The following is a 24,566-nucleotide window of genomic DNA, read 5'->3' as shown; positions in this document are numbered from 1 at the left end:
TTTTTTCTGTTACCATTTAGTCCCCTTGTCCCCTTATATCCCCTCCCCCTGCAATCACCACACTATTGTCCATGCCCATGAGTCCTTTTTCCTTTCTGCTCAGTCCCTCCATCCCCCTCACCTCCCCCCACCCTCAGCTGTCAGCCTGCTCTCCATCTATGAGTCTGTCCCCATTTTGCTTGTTAGTTTGGTTTGCTCATTAGGTTCCACATATAAGTGAAATCCTATGGTATTTGTCTTTTTCTGACTGGCTTATTTCACTTAGCGTAATGCTCTCCAAGTCTGTCCATGCTGCCGTGAAGGAGACAATTTTCTTTCTTTTTCACCCAGATGAAAGGAGAAAAAAAATGTTTTATAGCAGCTTCATCATCTAGCACTCACTGGTTTTATATATCCCGTCATTGTACCTATTGCATCTACATTATGTAGTTGTCATCCTTGGATTCCCCTCGAGGTTAGACCACTTCTAACATGCTGTGTACGTTAAACTTACAGAACGTTACATGTCAAATGTATTCAATACATTTCTTAAATGTAATAATTATAGTGATAATAGCTGCCACTTATTCAGCACCCACTGTGTGCCCAGTACTGAGCAAGGGCTGTGTGTTTATTATCCCTGATGACAGGGTGGCTACCTCGCAGGGCTGCTGTGAGATTAGCTAACACAGGCCACGCAGAAGATCCTAGACCAGGTGATTTATGTTCTTTTCTAGATTCAGTGTTAATGCTTTCTTTTACATATTCTTTCAGTAATCAAATATGGATTGAGCACATATTATCTGCATGACCTTGGACAAGGTGCTCAACCTCTCTATATTTCAGTTTCTTCATCCATAAAATGGGACTAATAATAGTACCACCTCACGTGGAGATAAGAGTTAATATATGTAAAACATTTACATACTGCCTGTGGTAAGTTATAAGCACTTAGAAATATTGACTGTTACTACTTTCTGGCCCTCTGAAGAAAACTATAGAACTTTATTGAGAAACATAAAACATTTGAATATGAAGCATAACACATTCTGAGGTTATACTCAATCATGTAAAAAAAATACCAAGTCTTTCTAAAGTAATGTAAATTGAGGTGAAATTTCCATCTGAATTCCAAAGAGATTTTTAAAAATTGAAACTGGTGAAAATCATTCCAAAGTTTATGAGACCAGCCTGGACTATTTAGGAAAAAATAAATAAAGAGAAGTGATTTGCCCAACCAGTTAAAAACACAGTGTAGTAATTGAGACAGTATGGTGCTGGCAGAGGAGAAAAGGAAAAAAATAAGTGGAATTAGTTGGAATCAGAATTAGCAAGCTAATGTAAGAATTCAGTATTGGATCAGAAGACATTTTAAATTAATGCAGAAAGAGTGGATTACATAATGACGGACTTGGGACACTTGGCTAATTGCTTGGAAAGAAGTTGGATTGCTACTTCGTAATTTACACTAAAAAATATCCCACACTTACCAAAGATGTAAATATAAAACTGGAAACAATGAAACAGTGGCGTCCACACCCACCAGGGATGGAACAGCCCCCATCCCGGCTCACCCTCCTCCTCTCCTCCTCCTCCAGCTGCAGGTGGCCAGGCTGCTGAGCAAAGAGCATGAGATTGCATCTGAGGAAGCTTTCACCTATTTAACAAGACGACACCTGCACCACCCCAAAAAAGTATTTGGAATTAGGGTCATTAGGTCAGAGTGCAAGAGAAGCAAAATAGCAATGTGGCTGTGTAAGCCACACTGTAAGCCAATAGTAAGGCTGTCATGTCATCATTGTGGCTAGACAGTGATAACAAGTATGAGCAGCTAACATTTGCACGGCCTTATGTATGGCGTAGTTTAGGTACTTTGAGTATATTAATTCGCTTAGTTCTCTCCTGAGGTAGTGTGATTTTTATCCTCATTTTATGGACAAGGAAACCAAGGCCCAGAGAGGTGAAATAACTTGCCAAAGGTCAAAGAGTAGGTGGCAAAGCCAGGACTCCACCCCAGGCAGTCTGGCTGGAGAGTCTGTGCCCTAATCCGCCTTGCCACGCTACACATCTGAGAAGCTAAAAGATACAGACAACAAAGAGGAAATCAGTGCAGCAAAACCATGCCCTGTGAGTGCAAAGAGAAGAAAACCTAATAGGATAAAAAAAACAGATAAATTGATTGGAGAAGTAGATACTGGTGGAAACGAACTAGTATCTGTGAAGACATACAAATGATGATCCTGACATGAAAACCCCATCTCACTGTCTTTTCCCCCTAAAGATATATCAGATTGACTCTTTTAAAAAGATAAGGGATAGCCCTAGCCAGGTGGCTCAGCTGGTTGGAGCATCGTCCCGTGTACCAAGAAGTTGCAGGTTCCATCCCTGGTCACGGCACGCACCCAGGTTGTGGGTTTGACCAGGGTCAGGGTCCATGCAGGGCATCCAGTCAATGTTTCTCTCTCACAGTGATGTTTCTCTCTGTAAAATCAATAAACATATCCTCAGGTGAGGATTAAAATAATAACAAAATAAATAAAAAGATTATTTATCAGTTCTTTCTCTGTAGCAAGCCCATGTCAAAAATACCTCTGTACATACACGGAAAAATCCACCTGTATTACTTGCTGATCTTTTCCCCAAAAGATCAAACTAAACATCTGTTTACAATACAAATACTTGTGACAAATGACAAGGAAACAGTTGCCTCCTCAAAATTCTCTTTGTGAACGATTCTTCGCTCATTTGTTTCCATGAAGCGTGGCCACTGTGCACAGCCCGATCTCAAAGGGACTGACAAGTAGTGTAGTGATGTTAGACCACCTGGGTGACCACAGGAGGCCGCTGGAAGGCAGTCAGGTAGGGTCCGGCTCTGGTTGGACTTGAGGCCTGAAGGCGCCTCTCTGGGTGCTCTGAAGAACGGACTCCCACGGGGCGCGGTGCAGACCTGTCTAGAAGGCCGTTCGGGAGGCCCAGTGGGAAGTGATAACAAGAACGGAGAGAGGGGGGCAGAGCTGAACTGTGTTTTGGAGGCATAGTTGACAGGGCTCATTGGTGAACTGGTGGGTGAACTGGAGGTGGAAAATCAGGAGAAGCCAAGAATGACTCCTGGTGTTAGGACTTGAGGTTTATGGCTGGCAGTCCCATTTACTAAGCTGAGGAACTGGGAGGGAGACTTTATTTGAAACAGTTGGAGAACAAAGCAGAAGCAGAAATTTTCTAAGCCATCATTCCCAGACTTAAGTTGTAAAGGATATTAAATTTGAGGCGCATGTGTAAATGTTACTGGATTTGCTAAGGAGAAATAAAACCTTTTCCTGTCTGCACATCATCTTATATGAGTTGATTGCTGTGGTTAATGTAAGGTCTGTGCTTCTTTTCTTAGGTAACCCGGGTTTTTCTATGTTTTACGTGCCGTTTGCAAAGGCTTTATACTCTGCAATAAACAGACGCTTTCCAGTTTGGGTGATCAGTCACGCCGGGCAAGTTGTGGCCCCCAAAGACAAGAAGATTCTCGCAACCCCGGATGGTATGTCTTTATATACATCTGCCTTCCTTTATAGCGAGTGAGTGAGTGTCCGTGTCTCTGGAAAGCCCGCTGAGGCTCAGAGCTGCACGACACTGGTGGGAACCCCTGCTGGTGGCGTTAGGCCCAGGATGCCACGTTTTGGTGATTTTAGGGCCTGTGGAGTCATTTTCATTCTTCTACAAGTAATTTTTTGTAACATTTTGAGCAGATTAAATGATTTGTCTGGGATTTCCCTTCTCTGTTTACCAACTGGTAATCAACTATACATTTATGGATCAATCCCTACATCTTCAGGGTCGTCCTGAAAGGAATGCGGAGAGAATTGTTGTAAACAATTGGTCCTTAGCCGTGGACCTTACTCACACTCAGGAGGCCCTGAGCCCCACTTCTAGAGAACAGTGAAGTGGTAAGCAGCCGTGCAGATCGTGGGGGTGCTCACGGGGTAACGGAAGAAGGGAACAGGCGTGGGTTTCAGAAGACTCTGCAGAGCAGGGACCCCCATGGGTGGGGGTCGCCCGCCAGTAGCCGTGCCCTGCAGCTGGCTGTGTGTCTCCTCAAAGAGGACGTCTCTGGAAATGGGTGCCTCCTTAACCAAAAGCTTCGCGTCAGGCACTGACACTAGACGGTGTGAGGTGATGGATGTGTTAATCAACCTGATTGTGGCAATCATTTCACAGTGTAAATGTTTATTAAATCATTACATTGTCCACCTTTAAAAACAATCACGTGTTCAACCTAAATACACACAATTTTTATTTGTCAATCATACCTCAGTGGAGCTGGAAGAAAAATAATTGGACTAAGTGGACAGTGGGCGCACGGGGATTTGTTACGCTGTTCTTTGTACTTTTTGTGTGTTGGAAAGTTCCTGCTAGTGAAAAAAGTTTTAAAGAAAAAAGAATTATAAGCCCTGGCTGGCGTAGCTCAGTGGATTGAGCACGGGCTGCGAACCAAAGTGTCGCAGGTTCGATTCCCAGTCAGGGCACATGCCTGGGTTGCAGGCCATGGCCCCCAGCAACTGCACATTGATGTTTCTCTCTCTCTCTTTCTCCCTCCCTTCCCTCTCTCAAAGTAAATAAAATCTTTAAAAAAAAGGAATTATAGAATCGTAGACTTAAAAGTGTCTTACATCAAATCCCACCTCGAGCCCTTATTTTTCAAGGAAGGAAAAGAAGGCCGTATACAGCTCTGTATGATCTCTGCCAGCAAGTGTGGCCAATCCTTGACAAGAAGCCAGCTTTTCACAGTTGGTCCGGTGAGCGCTCCGGTGCCGTGGGCAGGCGCTCCCAGCCGGTTAGCACAGAGCGCTAACGAGACCAGGTGTTCAGGGTTAGGTCTCTGTGAGCCAGTTCTTGGATTAAACCTGCCATGCTCACAGGCTGTACGCTAGTCTGTGACCCTTTTCCTGCTGTGACCCGTCAGGGGGACAGGGTAAATGGAGCGTAGCTGAAACAGGCAGCTCATTGCAAGTGCTTGCATAAATACCTCAAAGCGCCTCCTTCATAATATCTTTTTCTCTCTGTTTGCCTGTGTGTGTTCCTGTATGAATGCAACTTAAGAGACTTTTATGCTTTGCTTAAAGACAGGGCATATTTGAAAAATAAGTCCATATTGATTACCTAACTGAACAATTTTGAGAGAGTAGTAGTGGCATGAAACTGAATATTCATTATTGCCTTGATTAAAAACATCTATTTCAACAACCATCGTATTGACATGTGACTGAAACTGAATAACATGTATAGCAAGTACTTGTTCTGCTATGAAATATCTTAAGATACAATTTTTATTGTTTTAAGTTACTTTTTCATGAACGACCAAAGAAAGCCTTAAGTTCGGTAAAGCAGACATTCGAGTAGAATGTGAACAGCGACTTTGGAAGTTGAGAATGGACTCTTGACGGCTAACCCCGGATCAGGGGTTCGCAGAGTTGGGCAAGGGCCCGAGTCCCCGGGAGGTGATTGATGACAATGCCGTTACTGGATGCTGCCCCCCGAGGTGTGCACTCGGCTGATGTGGGGGCAGGACCTGAGAACCTGCATCTCTAACACGTTCCCAGGTCCTGCGGATGCCGCCGGTTCAGAGCCTCAGAGCCGTAGACCTCCACCAGGAAACACGGGGGAGGAGCTCCAGTGGGAGGTGCCTGTCGTGTGCCTGGGTTCTGGGAAGTGTCTTTAATTCTTGTTTTCCACTGACATCTTGTTATTGATAACTCTATTTTGAGTAAGCTTATTGCTTAGGCTGCTTGTGTGCTATTGAGTCAATAACTTGGTAATTAGAGCCTGGGCCCTTTGCTCCTTAATGAGAACAGTGCCACCTAGAGGCATTAGCCCACAGGGCCACCGCAGGGCCCAAGGAGGCTGTGGTTTCCAGAGCAGGTAACACGGCAATTGTCCTCATCAAGGGTTCAGTGACAACCTACCACGTTGTTATGTGGAGAGCAGCAGGGGTCGACAAGGAAACAGGAATGCTGCTTTCTAGGTTATTGGCTTCCCACCTGTGTCCCAGGCAGCTCAGAAGTTGTGAGAAGGGCGGGCGGGGGTGTGGGCCTCCCCAGCACCCCCTTCCCCCGAAACAATTCTCCTCTCATCTGTTTTCCACGTCGGAGGTTGTGTTTGCAGGCGCATGCTATGGTGTAGTGCGGTGGACAGGCAGGACAGATGCACTATCCATCATCCGAGGTTATTATTCCAAAGCGCAGGTTTTCTGACGTGCAAAGTGTGGTGTGAAAAATATGTCATCGTTGAGAGAAAGGACATAAGCTATAACCACACATCAAGTGTTAAAAGTATGTTTTGCTTCATATTAGCACATGTTAAAATTATGAACAGTTGGAAATAATATTCTCGTTGCACCACATTATCAGTCATAAATTGAGTATAATTGGGAGAACAGATGTTCGCCAATGTCAGAAGGGGGTGGTTCAAAAAAAAAGCGTGAAAAGAAAATTTGAGGAATTAGAAGTATAAACCCTTTCTGGCTTTGATTTACTGTAGAGTCAGCTTCCTTGATGGCAGATTCATTATCAACTATTTTAAGTCATTTGTTCAAAAAGCATCACATAAAAGCTGGAAATCATAGTGGTTTAGTTTCAGCTGATAAAACATTATCTAAAAACGTTACACAGTCTTTCAACTAGTGATGAATCTGGGTCATGTTTATCCAAAGAAACACAAAACCACCCCCATTCCAGTACCCAGAAAATAACTGAAGGAAAAGGAAAAAAACCAGTAGGGCTTTCTCTCTTGCCAGGACTGTAATTGGCAGAGAAGGAGGAGGTAAAACGGAATGATTCGCTGAGCCCAAGGCTAGGACAATCGGAGGATCAAGTCTCAGGACTCACAGTCACCAGAAATAAACGAGGAGGTCTCTAAGTAGGTGGGAAGGGTCAGGGAAAGCAGAGCAAGGAAAGAAGTTAAAACCCAGCCAGTTGTTAGTCTCAGGGAAGCCGGGAGGGAGCACGGGAGGGCCAGGACAGTAGCACTGCCCTGCGAAGGCCCCCGATGCAGACCAGGCCAGACCGCGGCCCCTCCCTTCACGACCCTTCGGTGTCTTCTCGCCGCTCACACAGTGGGGTCCAGACTCCTTGGTGATGCTTGGTGTCCTCCTTGATGGAGTCTCTGCCTTCCTTTCTACCTTGCTCGTTCCACCTCTCACTAAAACCACAGACAGCCATGGGCACCATGGCTTTGTCCACCATAACACCTCACACTTCCGTGCCTTTCGCCAAGTCGGTGGCATTCTGTTCTTGCCGGGCCGTCCATCCCCCGCTCCCCACGCCCGCCCCACGCCCGCCCCCAGGTGTTCCCCATTGGAAGTCTCAGCCAGATCATTGGTTTTAGCTGAGTGGGAAGCGCAATTTGATTACCCTGGTTTTCACCGTCTGTTTGGAGAATGATTGTTTGAAAGTATTCTGTAAGACGTGTGTAGCGTTTACAGACTTTTGTATTTGTTTTTTTAAGTGAGGTGGCAGTTTTCAGTGGCGTGCCCACCCACGTCCCCTCGCTGCGTGGCGCGCGTTGCAGGCCGGCAGTCACACCGGCGTTGGGAGACGGGGCGCTCACCGAAGACTCGGGGAGCCGGGGGCAGCACAGGCTGAACCGGGAGCGCACTTGCACGTCGGCCTGTAAACTCGGGCGGCTGTGAGGGGCAGACCGTAGGCTGGTGCACTGAGTAAGCGTGAAGAGCTGGGGGCAGCTCCCTTCCTCTGCTTCCCTGGTGTTTAAACTGGTGTTTAGCGTGAGCTTCAAGTCCTTCGGCGCCTTGGTGTTCCCCTGGGAGGAATGAAGACGTGAATGAATGGAGGATTCCCCTATAGCGTCAGTGTGAGGTAGCTGGGAACAGCACATCAGCGCACTCTTAATGTAAAACTTTTTTTACTTTGAGAGCCTTTTTTAAACTATAGGGACTTACAAACAATTACATGACAGTCCAAGATTCTGTTATTCACTCCTCTTTTGACAGTTAATACAGTGTCAGAATTACATATTTTTGTTAATTAAATAAGTGAAATAAAGCAATGCAGAAGAAGTTCCATCTTTTTTGTGTCCTATCTCCACTTCCACTACAACACATTTAGAGTAAATTTCGTGTCTTTTTTTATATTTTTAATTACATGCATGTAATGATGAGTAACATGATATCGTTGTGTGTGTTTTTAAAACTTTTCCTAAAGAGTAAACTGTAAATTCATCTTGCCCAAAGTGTTCTTTACGATGCGAAGTGCTGCTATTAAAGTTATTGCTTACAGCTTTGGAGGAGTGCTGGGGGCAGGATGGGGGAGTTTACTGGTTGAGAAAGTTCTGGTGCGAGGCTCAGCGAGTTGCTGTCCACAGACTCAGTCCAGCAGAAGGCTGGTGGGGAGCCGGTCTCCGGCCTTGCCAGTGCCGTGGCTGCAGACAACTCGTAAACACTGCTTGCATGACAGTATACAGCAACACTTACATTCATATTCAGTGTATAGGTAGACGTACATATATGTGTATGGTTAAATGCATGTGAACTTAGGCCACTATGATTGCAATCCAATATGTAAAGCTGTCACCGAACAGCCACTGGGGTCCTGCTGCCGCCACCACCCTCCGGTTAAAATTCCAGAAGCAAAGGTCTGGGGACAAAGGAAAGGAGTCTTGATTCAAAAGCTCTGCAGTTTTGGAATAACAGCTTTCCACAGGCGGTAGTCACTTAAGCCTTTCAATTAAGGCTACCATCTTTAACTCTCAAGTTCCCCTGTGATTCCCCGTTTTTAGTTATCTTATTTCTATAGGGTTAGTTTATAAACTAAAACAATATAAGATACAAAAGCTGCACGATTCTGGAAGAATGGCAGGCCTCTGGCTCAGCGCCCGTCTCCCCTCCCAGAGAAGGACACCCAGAGAAGAACAGCGCTGCCACCCCTGGCCGGGCCGGCCCAGCGCTGGGCTGTGGCCGAGTTCCTTCCCGTCCAAAACACCGTCCGCTGGGAAACGCAGGCAGCGGCAGCAGATCATCCAGGCGTCCTCAAGGAAGAAGCGAGCCAGAGAGCCCGTCTCTGCCCTCCTTTTATTTCATATCTCCCGGCCCATAATTCCATGTGCTCCGGGGGCGTTCGGCTTCTCAGCCAGTCCCATCCTAGACCGTTACACGTTTAGAGTAGCGTGCGTGCGTTATCCTGGGTAACCTGGAGAAAGGCATGATCTCCCAAACCCTGTTCTTAAGGAAATGCTTGAGGTTTTTTTACTTCAGTGCATTACAATTGTGTTTTTATTTTGTGTGTATGTTCTCTTATTAGACTGTGAACTCATTGAAGACAAGGAGAGTATATTCTCTTCACATCTATACTTTCAGCATTACCACTGGCCAGTTGGTCACTGTTTTCTGTCAGACTAGCCAATTTAATTCGTGTGAAATGGAAGAAAATCATCGTTCTCAGACTTACCTGTGTCCCGAAGCTGTAAGGGTGCATGATATTTCTATCCAAAACTGACAAAATTATAGTAACTGCATCAACCAATTTGAACAACTACATGAAAAGTAAACGTGAAATACTGATATTACTTAATTTCTCTACAAACTACTTAGGAATAGATTAGATGTATTTTTTGAAGCATACTCCAGAATCAATACGTGAGCTCTAAAGTGAGTTTCATAGAGATGGGTGTAAGAAATTGGGTCAGGTTCTGAAAGGGAATTGGCAGCATTATGTTCAGAACCACGTGCTGATAAAGCTGTGGTGAGTCGGATTAACGAATACCAATTCACACAGTTCTCTGCTTAGAAACAGAGTGAGTTCCACATCTACTGAGTTGATTGTAACTTGGAGTACATTTTTCCTACAGAAAGATTGGTATAAATCATGTCCATATTATCATTTTTCTCATTTTAATACAATTGTCACTTTTACTGCATTCTATGGAGAATAAGCTGATGATTCCTAAGTTTCTCAAAGTATATTAAAATAATAATAGGCATTGAAATATATAGTCAAGTATATAGTCTTTTAACCTGTAGATTTTGCTAGTAAAATAATGTCCAGATGGCACATTTAAATTTTCTGTCATTGATTATTTATTTACAGAAAGTACTTTCCCAATTAATCTCATTACTTCAGCAAACACTAACAAGTAGTGTGTTTATCTTGGAAATCTGAGCAGTTCCTAGAGGTAAAGCCCGATTTGTCTCTGAAATACTTGAGTAATTGTTCAAATTATAATGTTCATTAAGTTTCAGGACCCTGCTTCTGGTATCGGTGAAGTTTAAAATGTTTGTTGCACTGAGCTCATTTTCTTTCCCTTTGCTCTGCCCATGTTAAGGTTCTTGGTATATACTTGACGGAGGGTTTAAATGACAGGAATTGAAATGACAGAAGCATAACTTTCATTTCTCGGTTTATACCAGACACTTGGTACTGTGTGCTTTTAAAGTTGTGCAAACGACATTCCCAGGAAGCTAGAATCACTATCTCTGTGATGCACACAAGGAGGCTGAAGCAGGTTGACAGAGTCGCCCAAGCCACACAGTGAGGTGCTCAGCTGGGACACAGACCCGGGTTTGTCCTGTTGCCAATGCTCGTGGTCTCTGTGCTGTACCACACTGTCCCAAAGAAAGGGAGACTGGCGTTTGTACATGCTGTGCACTGTGACAAATAGTAATGAAGAACTCGGGTTGCACATGCTGTCGGTGCTGGGTTGGGGGCATCAGAAAACCACATGATCCCTTGTGGGTGCAGTGGTCAGAGAAGGTACACCGAGGGCAAGGGAGTGTAAACCACTCAAACTTAAAGATAATATTAAATAAACATTTGGATTTGGAGTCGTCAGGAGTCCTACCAAAGTCAGATTTCCAGATTCTATTTATATCTCTTCTCGATTTTGCTTTACATTGAACCTCCTTGTTAAGTGGAGAATGACTTCTAGACTGACCTGGGAAGACAGCTTAGGGCCGAACATGTCTTGCCTGGGAGATGGTAGTGCCACAGAAAGAAGGAGCGGATCCTCATTGGTTCAGTAGGAAAAACCCTCTACTAACTGGTCTGCCCGGCCCTGGGGGACAGAGATCAGCAAGACCGAGTTGTACAGTCGCAGTAAGTCCGGGCAGTGCAGTCCCACCAGCACGGGGTGTTGCGGAAGCTGAAGGGAAGGCTGCGTAAGAACCCCAGCGACCCCAGAGGAAAGAGCACTTGCTGAGGGCAGGAAGGGTGGAGGGCAGAGCACTGAAGAAAACGAAACCCGCGGGTCCAGATAAAGCTGGAGATCAGCGCTTCCTCCTGAGTTTGGGGCGGCTTGTGAGCAATCCGCACTGTGGCTTACTGTCGTTTCCGTCAGTGCCCTGCAGGAGTCACGGAGGCAGGAACTCTAGTATCCCAGTGATCCACATTTCAGGAAGCCACTGACCCCCTTGTGATATTTGAAATGTTACACTCCGTCATTAGGGCCATCTGTATGCTCACAGGGAAAACCTGTGAAGTTTTCTGTACTTACAGAATATCAGAGCGGCAGCATCCTCAGAGCTTGCTAGTCGGTTCACAGTTTCACTCAGCGGCAGTGTTTACCGTGCACTAGTCACGGAGGACACAGAGGTGAAAAGGCGGACCTCGCCTTCAGGCAGCTCAGAGCCTGCGAGAGGAAACGGACCATCGCACAGGTGTGGTCACGGGCTGTAGTAAGAGTGGAGTACTGGTTGACCACGAAGGGAGGCTCATTCATGTTGCTCGGCGATCAGCTAGGTAAAGTCTTAATTAGTCTTGAAGAATGCAGAAGACAGTCCATCTGCGAAAGGAAGAAGGGACATTCAGGTCAGGACGGTGCTGGTTAAAAGAAACAGCTTACAACATTTCTAGTTAAGCTTTTGGTTTGAGTTCTTCAAAGATTCTCTAAAATAATGAGGCACCGTCCTGGATTTTGTAGTTGTTTACTAACATGGGTAAATTAGCCTCACCAGTGGTTGTCAGTGTGTGGTCCTAGGACCGGCAGCATCAACATCTCCTGGGAACTTGGAATGCAGGTTCTCAGGCTCCCCCCAGACCCACTGAACTGGGGACTGTGGTGGTGGGGCCCAGCAAGCAGGCTATGAGAAACCCCCAGAGGGTTCGGGTGCATGTTCAAGTTTGAGGACCATTGGCACAAGCTTAGAGTAGTTGTTCATGGAATATTTGACAGTCTGTGGGCTGCGAGGACAGAGAGACCTGCGTCTGAGTCTCCCGCTCTCACTGAACAATTGTGTGACTGTCATTCTGTCACCTGCTGTCCGTGAGCCTCTATAAAATGAAGGGAGGAATACTTCCCTTCCAGGGCCGTCGTGAGGGTTGGCTGATATAATTTATTGTAAATTGTGCCCAACACTGTAGCTAGCACATGGTAGGCTTTAAACAAATGGGAACTACTGCTATTTTACCAGTGAATTTGTTACTTGGACTTACTGAATAAAAACATGCACATATTTTTGGTTTCAGATCCCAATGCTCAAGAAATCAAGGACATCTATGGGCTCAGCGGTCAAATAGAACACAAGCTGGCTTTCCTGAGAACTCACGTGCCCAAGGAGACCAAACTGGTGCTCATCGGCCATTCCATAGGCAGCTACATTTGCCTCCAGATTCTGAAGCACGCCCCTGAGATGCCAGTGAGTACGCCTGAGGCCGACTGGAGGTGGATGGTCGTGCGCTCGCACAGATGCCCCTTGGCTGCCCTTTGCCCCTGAGTCTCCTGATTAACTGATACCCAGAACGGAGAGAGGGCCCTTGGCAGCTGCCTTTGGCCTTTTCTCCGTGTGACCGTGGGCCTGTGGAAGTGTGTGTTCGTCAGTTCCCATGACGTTTCAAAAATGGTGCTGGAGGAGGTGGGAGCTTTCCAACTGAATGTCTTTTAGTCTAGAGTTATCTGGAATTCTTTGAGTTATAGGTAATTTGTTGTCTTTTATAAAAGAATATTTAAGATCAGTCACCAGCTGAGACCTAGACAAGAATCTGGCTTTACTTGGCAGAGTATTTTGCAAATGTCCTTACTTTTGTTAAAAGGAAGAAAACTTATCACCATCATTGATAGGCAAACAGCTGTCTTGTCAGTTCTGTAGCTTGGCAGGCTTTTTGAGATACTCGTTGATTCATTCATTCATTCTCTCTTTCCAAAGTGCTTATTAGGTGCCACCCCGTGCCAGAGACACTGGGGACACAGAAACCTCTGTAAAGTGCCCAGGGGAGGCAGTGAACTGTGGGGGACTTCAAAACAAAACCCAACCTCATCCTTTCACTAACATGTACCACTGAACTGTCCCATTGAATGGATGCGATTCACAGCATAAATTATTTCTTCAGCCAACAAACATGTTAAATCTTTGCTGTATGCCAGGCCCTGTGCTGTGCTTTGAGGACATCCCAGGGAACAAGGCAGCTTTGAGGTCAGGGCCTGGCAGCTCTTGAAGGGGACAGACCAGGCCGCCAGTGTGATAACTGCCCCTAAGTAACTGCAGGGTGTGTGGAGGCATGAAGGCGTGCCATTGAACCTGGTCATCTGAAGGCAAGGTAGAAAGGGACTCCTTCATTTTGCGTGGCCTCGAATTTCTTCTGTGCCTCCTAACTCCCCTCCAGTGCTGTGGTACGAGGTGGCCACCTTCACGAGCCCTGCGACTCAGTGGTTCTGTTTGTACGGCTGCTGTGAGCCCTGGCTCGAGAGGCACAATGCCTAAGTTCAAGTACCTGTGTCATACTTTGTCATTGTGACTTTGGACAAGTTATTGGGTCTCTCTGTGCCTTCATTTCTTCATCTGTAAAATGCGGATAATAATATGTTCTTCAGAGGACTTTTTTGAGGAGTTATATAAGGAATTAGAAATGATGCCTAGAACTTCAAAGTTTCCTATACGTGTTAGCAACTGTTACTTGGAAACGACAGTGGCAGCATTGCCTCGGTTGTTAGGTTAACCACTGTGTCAGTTATCCATGGCTGTGTAACAAACCGCCCCAGAACTCAACAGTGTAAACCAACGCACATGTGTTCTCTCCCGTTTCTGTGGGTCTGGGGTCGGGCCACGACTTGGCTGGGTCCTCAGCTCCAGGGTCTTTCATAAGACTTTAGTCAAAGGGTCTCTCTGAACGTCTGACTTGGGAAGGGCCTGCTGCAAGCTCGTTCGCGTGGCTGTCGGCAGGACTCGGTTCCTCGGAGGCTGTTGCTCTGCGGGTCTTGGTTCATCCCCGGCGGTTGTGGGGAGGCCACCCTCCATTCCCTGACATGTGGGCCTCTCTGGCTCGCCTCAGGAGAGCAGGTGTGGGTGGGAAGCCAGAGAAAGAGTCTGCCGGTGAGAGGGAAGTCACAACCGGGACCTGATTACAGAGGCGATAACCCCATTACTTGATGGTAGTCTGTCTGTCTGTCTGTCAGAAGCAAGTCACCAGGCCAGCCCCACTGGAGAGTAGCGGCTTACACTCACAGGGGTGTCCAGCGCGTGGCCTGCAGGCCACATGCCGCCCAGGGTGGCTGTGAGTGCAGCCCTACACGAAGTTGTACATTTACTTGGAACCTTTTTTTTGCTCATCAGTGTTTTTGTTAGTGTTTGTGTATTTAATGCATGGCCCAAGACAACTCTTCTCCTCCCAGTGTGGCCCAGAGACGCCGAAAGGTTGGTCACCCCTGCTAGCACACGAATAGTAGAAGGTGAGCCCCCTGGGGGCCGCATCAGAAGCTGCCTGCCCCACCACTCCGACAGTTAGGGGTTCGCTGGTGTGGTCTACAGCCGGGCATGTAGACACACACACACGGTTTATTGCCCAGTGTAGGGAGTGATGCTGCACTCCTGTCAAATAAAATGTAGCAAACTGACATGAAACATCATTTTGATTATTTGTTGTTCCGGGTATTTTAAAAGCTTTAAAAACATGTTCTTAAAAGAGCACTTGCCTATTTGAAGTAATAATAGCATTACTGTTTGTGACGGCTTATTTTATGCCTGAACTTGACTGGGGTAAGGAACGCCCAGATAGCCGGCAAAGCGTGGCTTCTGGGTTTGTCTGTGAGGGTGCCTCCAGAGGGATTAGCATGTGAGTCAGGGGACTGAGGGAGAGAAGGCCCGTGCTCACCGTCACTGTCTGGCACCCACCAGCCCTGTGAGGGCCCAAATAGGACAGAAATGCCCCTAGAGGGTGAATTCTTTCTCTCTCGCTTCCTGAGGGGGGCCTCCACCTTCTCCTGCCCAGGACCTTGGGTCTCTGGGTTCTCAGGTGGTCGGACCCTAGGACTTACACCAGCAGTACCCCCGGTTCTGAAGCCTTTGGCCTCGGACTCCCTAACACCACTGGCTTTCCTGCTTCTCAGCTTGCATGTGGCATACTGAGGGACTCCGTGACCTCCGTAACTGCATGAGCCAATTCCTATGTAAAATCCCCATGTATCTCCTATTGCTTCTGTTTCTCTAGAGAACCCTGATGAGTACACTGTTGTGTGCACATAGGGAAGCAACTGTTTGTTTCTGTGTCCTGCAGTCTGTCCACTTAACCACAGGTCTGCGGTTGGGGATTTTGTATGTTTGCCCCACATCCATCCTGCATGCAGTGTGTCCTTTCTCTGAAGCAGCTGTGAGAGCCCTTGTTCCCCACATTGGTTCCGGACCCGTCTCCCCTTTTTGGCTCGCGTTCACGACGTCTGTTGGAAAAGAAGCGCAATGCCTCCTCCGGTTAGCATGGCTTCTTACAACTTTGTCAGCCTTAGAACTTGCTCATCATTGCTTTACCTTCAGGTGCTCTTGCCCTTGTAGGGATAGTGGTGAAAAGGGGAAAGGAAGATAAAACGTGAGCTTAACCTGGTCTGTTTGTGGACACATAACTCATGCTGTGATTATGGAGTTTTCAGAGAGACATGTGAAACTGTGTTTTCTCTAAAAGGGTGCATTTCAGAAAATAACGTGTGCAATAAATTGTCCATAAAGGTCACGCGGGGAGGAGGGTGAACATCTGTATGATGTTTTTACTATTCAAAAGCTTTATCTGGTTTCAATTAACTACATTGTTGAAGTCCCCCCACCCCTCTTTAAGCACCTGGCCCAGTTAATTTTGGTGGTACGATCCCTGCCGAAGTGTTGAAACCTCAGTGTCTCCAGGCTGCTCTGAGACGGCACAGGGCCTGCGTGCCTGAAGGTAGCATGACACGCTCCATTTCAGATGCATTTGACAATCAGGGAAGTTGGTGTAAGCCAGAGTGTTGCAATCCCTAATCATTTTGCCAAAAATAAGTTAGCTGTTATGTTTTATAACATATGAAGTGTGATAATAAGAAACTTGTGTTTCCATCTCTTCTGTTATTTTTACTGGAATATTTCACTCCCATGAGATTTTAAGGACATATGTGTAGTTTAGTAGCTGGTTTATTTGGTTTTATTTTGATTCAGTTCTTTACCATATTTTTGTAGCTAATTATAGGGAACTTTGGTCTTAACATCATTGTAAGAGACATTTTGCATATTTTAAATATATTGTGTGACCTGTATTTTAATACACTAAAAAATTGGCACTTTTCAAGATCTGGTATTAAAATACTTTTTAAGCAAATTTGGTACGTAGAATTGTAGACATTCTTAATAAGTTTCGACAGCAAAGTCCAGAATGAAGAACTTAAAGAGAGACTGAGAAAACAGTTAATAGGATGACTGTTGAGTATTAGCTGCCGTAACTTACAGTAAACGCGGTGTCAGACTCGCGGGCCCCTAGAGCTGAGACGGGCTTCAGAGGCCGTCTGGTCCGGTCCTCATTCCACAGAGGGAGCTGCAGGAAAGTGCCTGCCAGGGCTCAGCCCCGCTCTGTCGGACCCCAGGGGTGGGGCGCAGTTGTGTTAGCTGTGGGTGTGGGGGGATGACTGACGGCTCTCTCCACCTCTGGGCAGGGCGGAGCCCGCAGGTGCCCCTGCGGTGTGCTCGTGTGACCCGTTTCGTCTCAGCCCCAGGATTAGGAGACCCCACGGACATTGCTCTGGCAGTTTGGGGCGGGGCGGGGCGGGGCCGGGGGTCATGTGGGAACAACACAGCAGTAGTCCCAGCCCTCTTATCTGGAATCTTCTTCTCTCAACACCAGTCCTTCGTGTGTTCAAAATGCACCATCTGATTTTGCCAATAAATTGTCCACACGAAGTCATGGCTGGGAGTTGAAAGCCCCTGATTCTTAACTGGGCTCTGCCCTGAGTCATGGGGTGAACTTCAAGTAATTTCACCTTCATTGTCCTCTAAGAATTTACATAATATTTAATGGTAATTCCTCCTTGCTTTCCAGGGCTATCAGAGCCTTCAAAACTTAATTTTTTGTAGTATTTGGCCTGCCTTCGGGGAAAATGCACAATAACATAGAGCTTCCTTTGTCTGTCCAGTTGGCAAAAATATCTCTCTAAATGAAATTTCCAGCTTACTTAAACTCACTCCTTTAAGCACCAGACTATTTTATCCAGTTGGGTAGAAATTTGTCTAAAATATTAATTACCTATCACCCTTCTTCAACAATGCATACTAATTATGGCAGAATTAGTGATTTGAGGACATCGTTTTGGTAGTGTTATACAGTAGTAAAATGCAACTAAAGGGATTTTCCCTGTGTCCTGAAATGTCTTAGCTAATAGTGCTTTTTAAAAAAAATATTTCTAGTGTCCGTAGTTTTTCTATCTCCTCCCTTAGTATTAGGTGCCACTTCTGTTTCCTACTTATAACTAATCTTCTGTGGGTAAAGAAAACGGGTAAGTATGCTGGAATCTTCTCTCGAGAACGAACGAGGCTTGCACGAAGACATGAGAGTAAAGCAGGGAGTACCTACGAGACATAACTGGCCTGAGAGACAACATCGGGCACACGGACTTGTTATCGCTCGGAGCCTGAAACTTCAGAAACTCGAAGTACACCGCAGGTGCAGCGAGGAGCTTGGCAAGCTTCCTGAGAGGGCCGGAATGGCACGTTGGATGGCGGGTCGACTCAGGAGTGCCTCTCGTCTGCGTTAGGGGAAGACATGAGCTCAGCTCTTCTGCAAACAGCGAGACGGGAGAGGCCGTGGTGCGCGTTCACTGCTCTGAGGAGCCTCCACATCTGCAGAGTTAGATGCGCTCGCAGGGACGTTCAGGCAGCAGCACTGCCTTGTGTCCAACACTCGAGATGACCGGTGGGGAGGGGGGGAGAAGTAGCCGTTGTCAGAGTCCCGTCCCTGCACCATGTGTGAGGAACAGAAGGCAGATGAGGAGGTGCCGCCGGCTCTGAGTGTTTCTGGAAGAGAGAGGTGGCTCCTAACCGGGAGTATCGGGAAAAGCTTGATGGGAGACCTGGTGTTTGAGCAGGAGAAGGGTGAGTCCGAGTGGAAGGAGAGGATCGGGGGTGTGGGTGGGTGGGGGGGCTGCCATGCACTGTAAGCGGTGGAAACGGTCTGAAAAGAGCAGAAGTGGTTTTACCGCTGGGCACGCGAAGGGAGCAGTGAGCGGCCTGACGTGGGTGCAGCCTGGTGTGCGTGAGCCGTGTAGGCGGGGGCTGTGGGAACCCAGGCCGATAGACGTGCAGGGATGGAAGGTTTGGGCTCGAGGCTTTGGGCTCTTATTTTCTGGACAGCAAGACACCCCTGAGGGGCCTGGGATGATGACAGTCCTGCATTGGGTAAAGCAGTCTCTACGGAAAAGAAGAAGAAAGGGGAAGGGAGTGTAGGATCCAAAGTGCAACCAAGTGATAGGCCAATTTACTGGTCCAGATAAAAAATAATGAAGACAGGACATGGGGTTTGCCAAGGGCAATTATTAAAAGACAAAAGAAACAGGTCATTGATGCATGTGAAGGGAACAACTTTATCTGGCAGAAAGGAAGCTGGAGAAGAAGAAGCAGAAGGTATCCTAATTCTTCCAGACTGTGGGCTGCAGTCATTAGTGGACCCCAAAATCGCCACAGTGCACTGCCACCAGTGGTTTGGTCAGGCAGGGAAGGCCGTACTACAGCTGCCCAGCGCCGGTGGCTTCTGGCAACACAGACTCGTCCAGTGCCCCGACACAAGTCTCCGGAGGGTAGGCCGCCCCGTGTAGCCCTCTCCTTGTACCCTTACTCCAGGATCCAGGCTCATGAAGCAGCTTCTGTCTGGAGTGTTCCAGTCGCATGGCAGAGGATCAAAAGAAATAGTGAACCACATGCTGTATCTTAAAACCTCTGCTTGGAGGTCACTGTCACTCCTCACACTGCGTCGGATGGAACAACTTACGAGACCAAGTCTGCCAACTGTGAGGCTGCAGAGTATAACCCTCCCCCGAGAAGGGAACAATGAAACAGCATTTGGGAAAAATGTGTGTGTGTGTATAAAGTAAAGTAGCGTGAACGAGGATGGAGAATATTACAGTGTGTTTGTTGGATTAAAGACGGGTATCGTGAAACTTCTGTTTCACTTTTTATGAGTGTGTGTGTTAACGTTCTAATTACAATGTAGGGTGTATGTGTTTCTGTGGGTCAAGGTAAAAAAAAAAATCGAATAGACTGAAATATATCACAGAAGCTAAGTGGAGAGAAAGAAAATGTCAAGGAAGTTATGGGTATGTGGTAAAGATGGCCACCGACTCTTTGTCATTCCTCTCCAGAGGTGAGGTCTCTTTTCCTTCCACTTTGAACCTGGGCTGGACATGTGACTAGGTGTCACCAACGGGGAACAGTAGAAGGGCCGTTCTGGCACTTCCAAGCCCAGGCCTTGCGGGTCCCCGGGAGCTTCCGTTTCCTCCCTCCTGGAAGCCAGCTGCCGTGTGGGAAGTCCACTGGACCACGACGCACCAGCTGTGGGGGGAACCTTGGGCCTTCGGGCCCATCCCGTGTGCTGCTAAACACGACCGAGGGAGTGGCCCGTGGGAGCAGAGTCCAGCAGAGCCCCATCTGAACTCTGGACCGCGCAGAGTCCGAAAGGCTGATCGCTGTGGTTTCAGACCGTACGTCGGGGGGGTGCTCTATTATGTAGCAGGAGGTAAGGGTTGCGGGGGAGTGAAACAGAGGCTAAAGAGAAAGGGAACTTAAGGCTCTCGGTATTAGTAATCGGAAGAGAACATTTTTAGTGAAACAGTGGAAAGAGGGTGCAGGTGAGAAATGGGTAGTTGTCCAGGAATTGGCCAGTGCAGGGGAGAAGACAAAATGATGGCCTAAGGAAGACGCCGATGAAGAGAATGTGTTTGTCCTGCAAGTGGGAAACGGTCCCGCAGATGCCGAGGCAAACGGTCCGTGCAGACGGAGACGGACGTGTGTTGGCACGGGTGTCCTCCTGTTTGTTTTTTAGGCGCACTTGACAACTAGGAAAATTGAATTTTTCCGAATCTTTGCCTCCTGCAAATGTGTTTTTGTGCCTCATCTTTGTTCTTTATTTGAGCGTAGAAACCTCAAAGTTTCTGAAATTGCTGTATTGTCTTTTCTAGCGATTACACCCAACACTTATTTGAAATTTACAAAACATGTTCACATGTAACAAGGTCGTTTGACAACCCGATTTTTCCCTTTTGACAGGGAAGGAGACCGAAGTTCCAAGGAGTTACGTGTCTAACCCATATGTCACTTAGCTAGAAAGTGGCAGAACCGGGACATTGTGCTGCTCCCTGCCTTCCCCATTGTCTGCTTGTAGGTGGAGCAGTAGTCGAGAAGATTATGACTGTAGACGACCAGAACAAGTTACCTTGGCAAACCACCAAAACCCATTTGATCTAAACATAAGATTTCTACTGCTGTTTCTTTAATATTTGAGTTCCTCAGCTACACGGGGCAGGGGAGGGGGTTAGCGGGAAGCAGGGGAATGCTTCCAGGGATCTCAGGAAAGACTGGGAGACGTGGGGACTTGTGGGCGACCTGCAACAGAGAAGGTAGAGGGAGTTGGCACCGAGGCCTTGGGACCAAGGGCAGGACTTGAACTCCAAAGACAGTGCTCAGCATCCTAGACTCGAGCCGGGGCAGACTGGGAGGTAGAGTGTAAAGGGAACTGGAATGTTCTGTGAGACAGTGCGTAGTAGTTCCACAGCTGCGTCCACGCGGCCCATTAGCGACCCCTGGTGTGTGGAAGCCACGGGGTCAGGCAGGCAGCACCTCGGGTCAAACTCTGGTTTGCGAAAGACCCTCTGTTTCAGAAAGCCATGAGTCCTCTGCTCTGAGGAAAGTGGGTGTTGAGGATGGTAAAATGCTCTTCCATCACTTGAACATATTTAAATCTATAGTCATGTTTGTGAGTGTGTGCCCACATTATCTTTTCTGAATTACCCAGAAGACTGACTGCCTTGCTGAAAACCAGACACATGGAAAGTTTCAACTTTTCAACTTCAGCCATTTTTAGTTATCTGCATGTTTTTTAAAATCCTGAAATTGCTTTCAAAGTGGAAAAATTGTGTGGGCTTTTTTTCATCTTTTCATAACTCAGAAAACTATTTAATATATTTTTCTCAAACTTTGCAAAAAAAAAAATTACCTTTGGGCTGAAACCAAGCATGGAAAATTTCACCACAAAGGGCTAATTTTTTTGGAAAGCTTCAAGAAAGTGAAAACAGGGGTTTGTAATAGAACATTCTTCATGCATGTTAATACTTAGTACTTTGTCTAATGCATTTCATCTGACAATTTCTGAACACTTTTCAGATTTAAATATTGAACCATCTCAGTATTTTTGTGTCCATGACACTGTCAGGTATGGAAAGTTCCCCTCATCCTCTCCAAGGTCCAGTATCTTAGGAGCTTGTCAGATGTGTTTAAAGGGACAGGTAAGGCCAAAGCAGTGAGGCGGCTGCTAGCCAGCGAAAAGCTTGCCCTTACTGCCTGGACACAGTCTGTCCGCAGCCCTTCCCAGCCCAGGAGTGGCTGCGAGAGGACCGTAGTAGAGGACACTCGGTGCTCAGGCAGCTCTCTGAGCCAGTGGCTCTCAAAGCAGCATCCGCACTGCTTGGGAACGTGTTAAGGATACAGGGTCCTGGGCCCCACTCAGACCTGCTGCATCCACACCTTTAGAGCTGGGAACACCGGCCAGGGCTCTAACAAGTGCAGCGGGGATTCCGGCAGATGCCACAGTTTGAGACCCGCCAGCCCCGGCTTTGCAAGAGCTTGCAGCCCAGGATGTGTTGCGATCAGTGGACAGTTAAATCCACTCTCGATCTTTCCACAACCTGTCAGTTCTGCCTCCTGCCATCCCTTGGAATGCCCATCAGGTTCCCTAAAGGAAAGGTTTCTTTTCCATATTTCAGGTATTCTAGCTCTTCACACCTATGGCCCGATCCCAAAGCACAGCAACCCCTCGAGTGCAGGTGTCGACAGTGCCGCCTCTTCAGGGAAAGGAAACCACCAGGTTGCGTTTTCTCATTTGTTTGAGTCACCAGGGTCAAACCGCGATGGGACCGCGTGTTTCATGTTCATCTCTTTGCAGTCTTGAGCTCCAGGATGTAAGTGGCAAGGGAGCAGAGGCCCGTCGGTGGAAGCTGATGGAAGCCCTGAGCTTTTATGGGCAAGGTCCCAGTCCCAGGTGTGGCAGTGGCCTTCTGCAGTCCAGCATGCTCTGAGTCTTCAGGCACTGAAGGGGTCGCACAGGCAGCACGTAACAGACTTCGAGGGCTTTCCTCTCGTGATGGAAGTCAGCAGTCTGTGCCGTGCAGGCCTTTAGCCAATCACTGCTGCCCTGGCCCGCTGTGAGGGCGGGACTTAGGCCTGGCCCAGGTGAGGTGCCGAGGCAGTCCGACACAGTTGCAGCCCATCTTGGGGGAGCATCGGTACAGCTACCGAAGCTAATACAGACAGAGAGGGGAAAGGAACACTTTTTTTAACTGATCGTCTAAAAACTTTATTATGAAAAATTTCAAACAGAAAAGTAAAAACAATTGTATAATGAATCTTCAGATGTCCATTATTTAAAGTAATAAAGCTACTAATATTTTGTTATCTTTACCTCATTTTTTCTTAAATACGTTCAGGTAAATTATAGCCCTCATAATATTTCACCTTGAAGTACTTCATTGTGCGTCTCTTAAAGAGGACCTTTTCTTGTAACTATCATGTCATCATCACACCCAACAGAATTAGTGGCAAGTCCTTGATAGTATTTATAATGCAGTCCATATTAGGTTTTCTTTGTCTGCAAAATTTATTTTCACAGTGGTTTGAAAGATCTTCCTTTAAATTAAAGATTTTTTCCCAATTTCAAAAGGTAATATATTTGTAAGTTTCAGGAAAGTAGAAAAGAAAGTAAAAGTAAATGTGCCTTTGAAGACTGGGGCAATATCCAGAGAAACTGCATATGCTACATGTACCACAAACTGCTTTTAAAACTCAGTAAATAGCTTCTTAAAACAGAATGCGAAGTTGCTGAAAGAAGGGGTGTTGTTTGCAGGAAAGCCTGGTGCACGAGGTTGTGGTTCTGGATGGGCCATCCGAGAAGCTGGCCCTGCGTCCCCACACTTAGGCCAGAGAAGGCCATGCAGTGCCTCTCTCAGCTTTGTCTTAGTAAGAAAAAACAAAAATCTAGCTGCATTGCACTGCTGTTTATTAAGATGTAAAAATTTATTTAAGATACCTAATTCTCCTGCAGATATTTAAAGTAATTGAAGATTAAATTATTGGCTGAATTTTTTAACTATGATTATTACTTATCATATTACTATAGTTATAATTTATGGACCTTAGTTAACCCTTTCCTGGGGGGCTTTTGCTTTTCCCATGTCACTGTCACATCAGGACACTGTGACATAGGGTGATAGCAGCTTGCTCGAGGTTAGACGGCTCGTTAAGCATCTGCTGGGGTTTGAACCATGTGTATTTGACCCCAAAGTCTGTGTTCTTAACCGCAAAGCTAAAACGGCGACTTCTTATAACAGCTTCTTTGATAAAGGTGCAAAGAACGTGAACAGATAATTCACTGAAGAACTGGCAAAGAAAACCTCCCAAAAAAAGGGTGTAGGCAGCACACTGAGTGACCCAGCAGTGAGGGAGCATGTGGCAGTACCCAGTGTGCGCTTGCTGAGCAGAGTAGCACTTGCTAACGTGTGATGAACGTCCCTCCACAGCGGTCAGAGTGCGCTGCTGCTGCTGCTGCTGCTGCTGCTGCCGCCGCCGCCGCCGCCGCCGCCGCCGCCGCCGCCGCCGCCGCCGCCGCTGTGCTCTAGAAGCTCAGTGTCGAGTGTGTGCTGCCGCGGAGCCTGAACAGGCGAGCGCCAGCCAGTGTGCAGCGGTGATCGCTGGGGTTGGAGGCGGGGTGTGCTGGAGGGGGAGCTCTGCACTGCTCCTGCCGTTTCACAGTGACCAGGCGTCGTCAGGAAGAAATAGTTCCTGCAAAAAATGTTCATACCCTTTGAACTTACTAATCCTTTTCTTTGGGATCTATATTGAGAACATCCCAAAGATAGAAAACACTCAGGTACAAAAGTATTGTTTGTTGTGACAAAAAAATTGAAAACATCCTAATGTCTGACTTCAAAGGAAAGGTTAAGTAGAACACAGAATGTGAAGTATTAAAATTATATTTTCACAAGACATTGCAGTACATAAAAGTTAATTATAGAATATTAACAAAGATGTAGAAATATATAGAGAACATATATCAAAAGAAAACATACATTAAAAAGTTTGAAAATAAAATTGCCAAAAGGAATACAGTAGCTGT

General features: G+C 46.7%; 1 protein-coding gene across 1 annotated transcript in view; it reads left to right on the top strand.

Annotated features, from left to right (window-relative positions):
• The window catches only part of LDAH (lipid droplet associated hydrolase), a 74,861-nt gene that overhangs the window by 9,910 nt on the left and 40,385 nt on the right, over window positions 1-24,566 (top strand). The window contains exons 3-4 of the mRNA XM_028516300.2: window positions 3,365-3,508; window positions 12,438-12,607. Of these exons, the coding sequence (XP_028372101.1) occupies window positions 3,365-3,508; window positions 12,438-12,607 (314 nt within the window). The remainder of the gene's footprint in view (window positions 1-3,364; window positions 3,509-12,437; window positions 12,608-24,566) is intronic.

The sequence above is a fragment of the Phyllostomus discolor genome, chromosome 6 (genome assembly GCF_004126475.2).
Source record: "Phyllostomus discolor isolate MPI-MPIP mPhyDis1 chromosome 6, mPhyDis1.pri.v3, whole genome shotgun sequence".
Classification (NCBI taxonomy): domain Eukaryota; kingdom Metazoa; phylum Chordata; class Mammalia; order Chiroptera; family Phyllostomidae; genus Phyllostomus; species Phyllostomus discolor.
The sequence above is the reverse complement of the archived record's forward strand: the minus strand, read 5'-3'. Positions and strand labels throughout refer to the sequence as shown.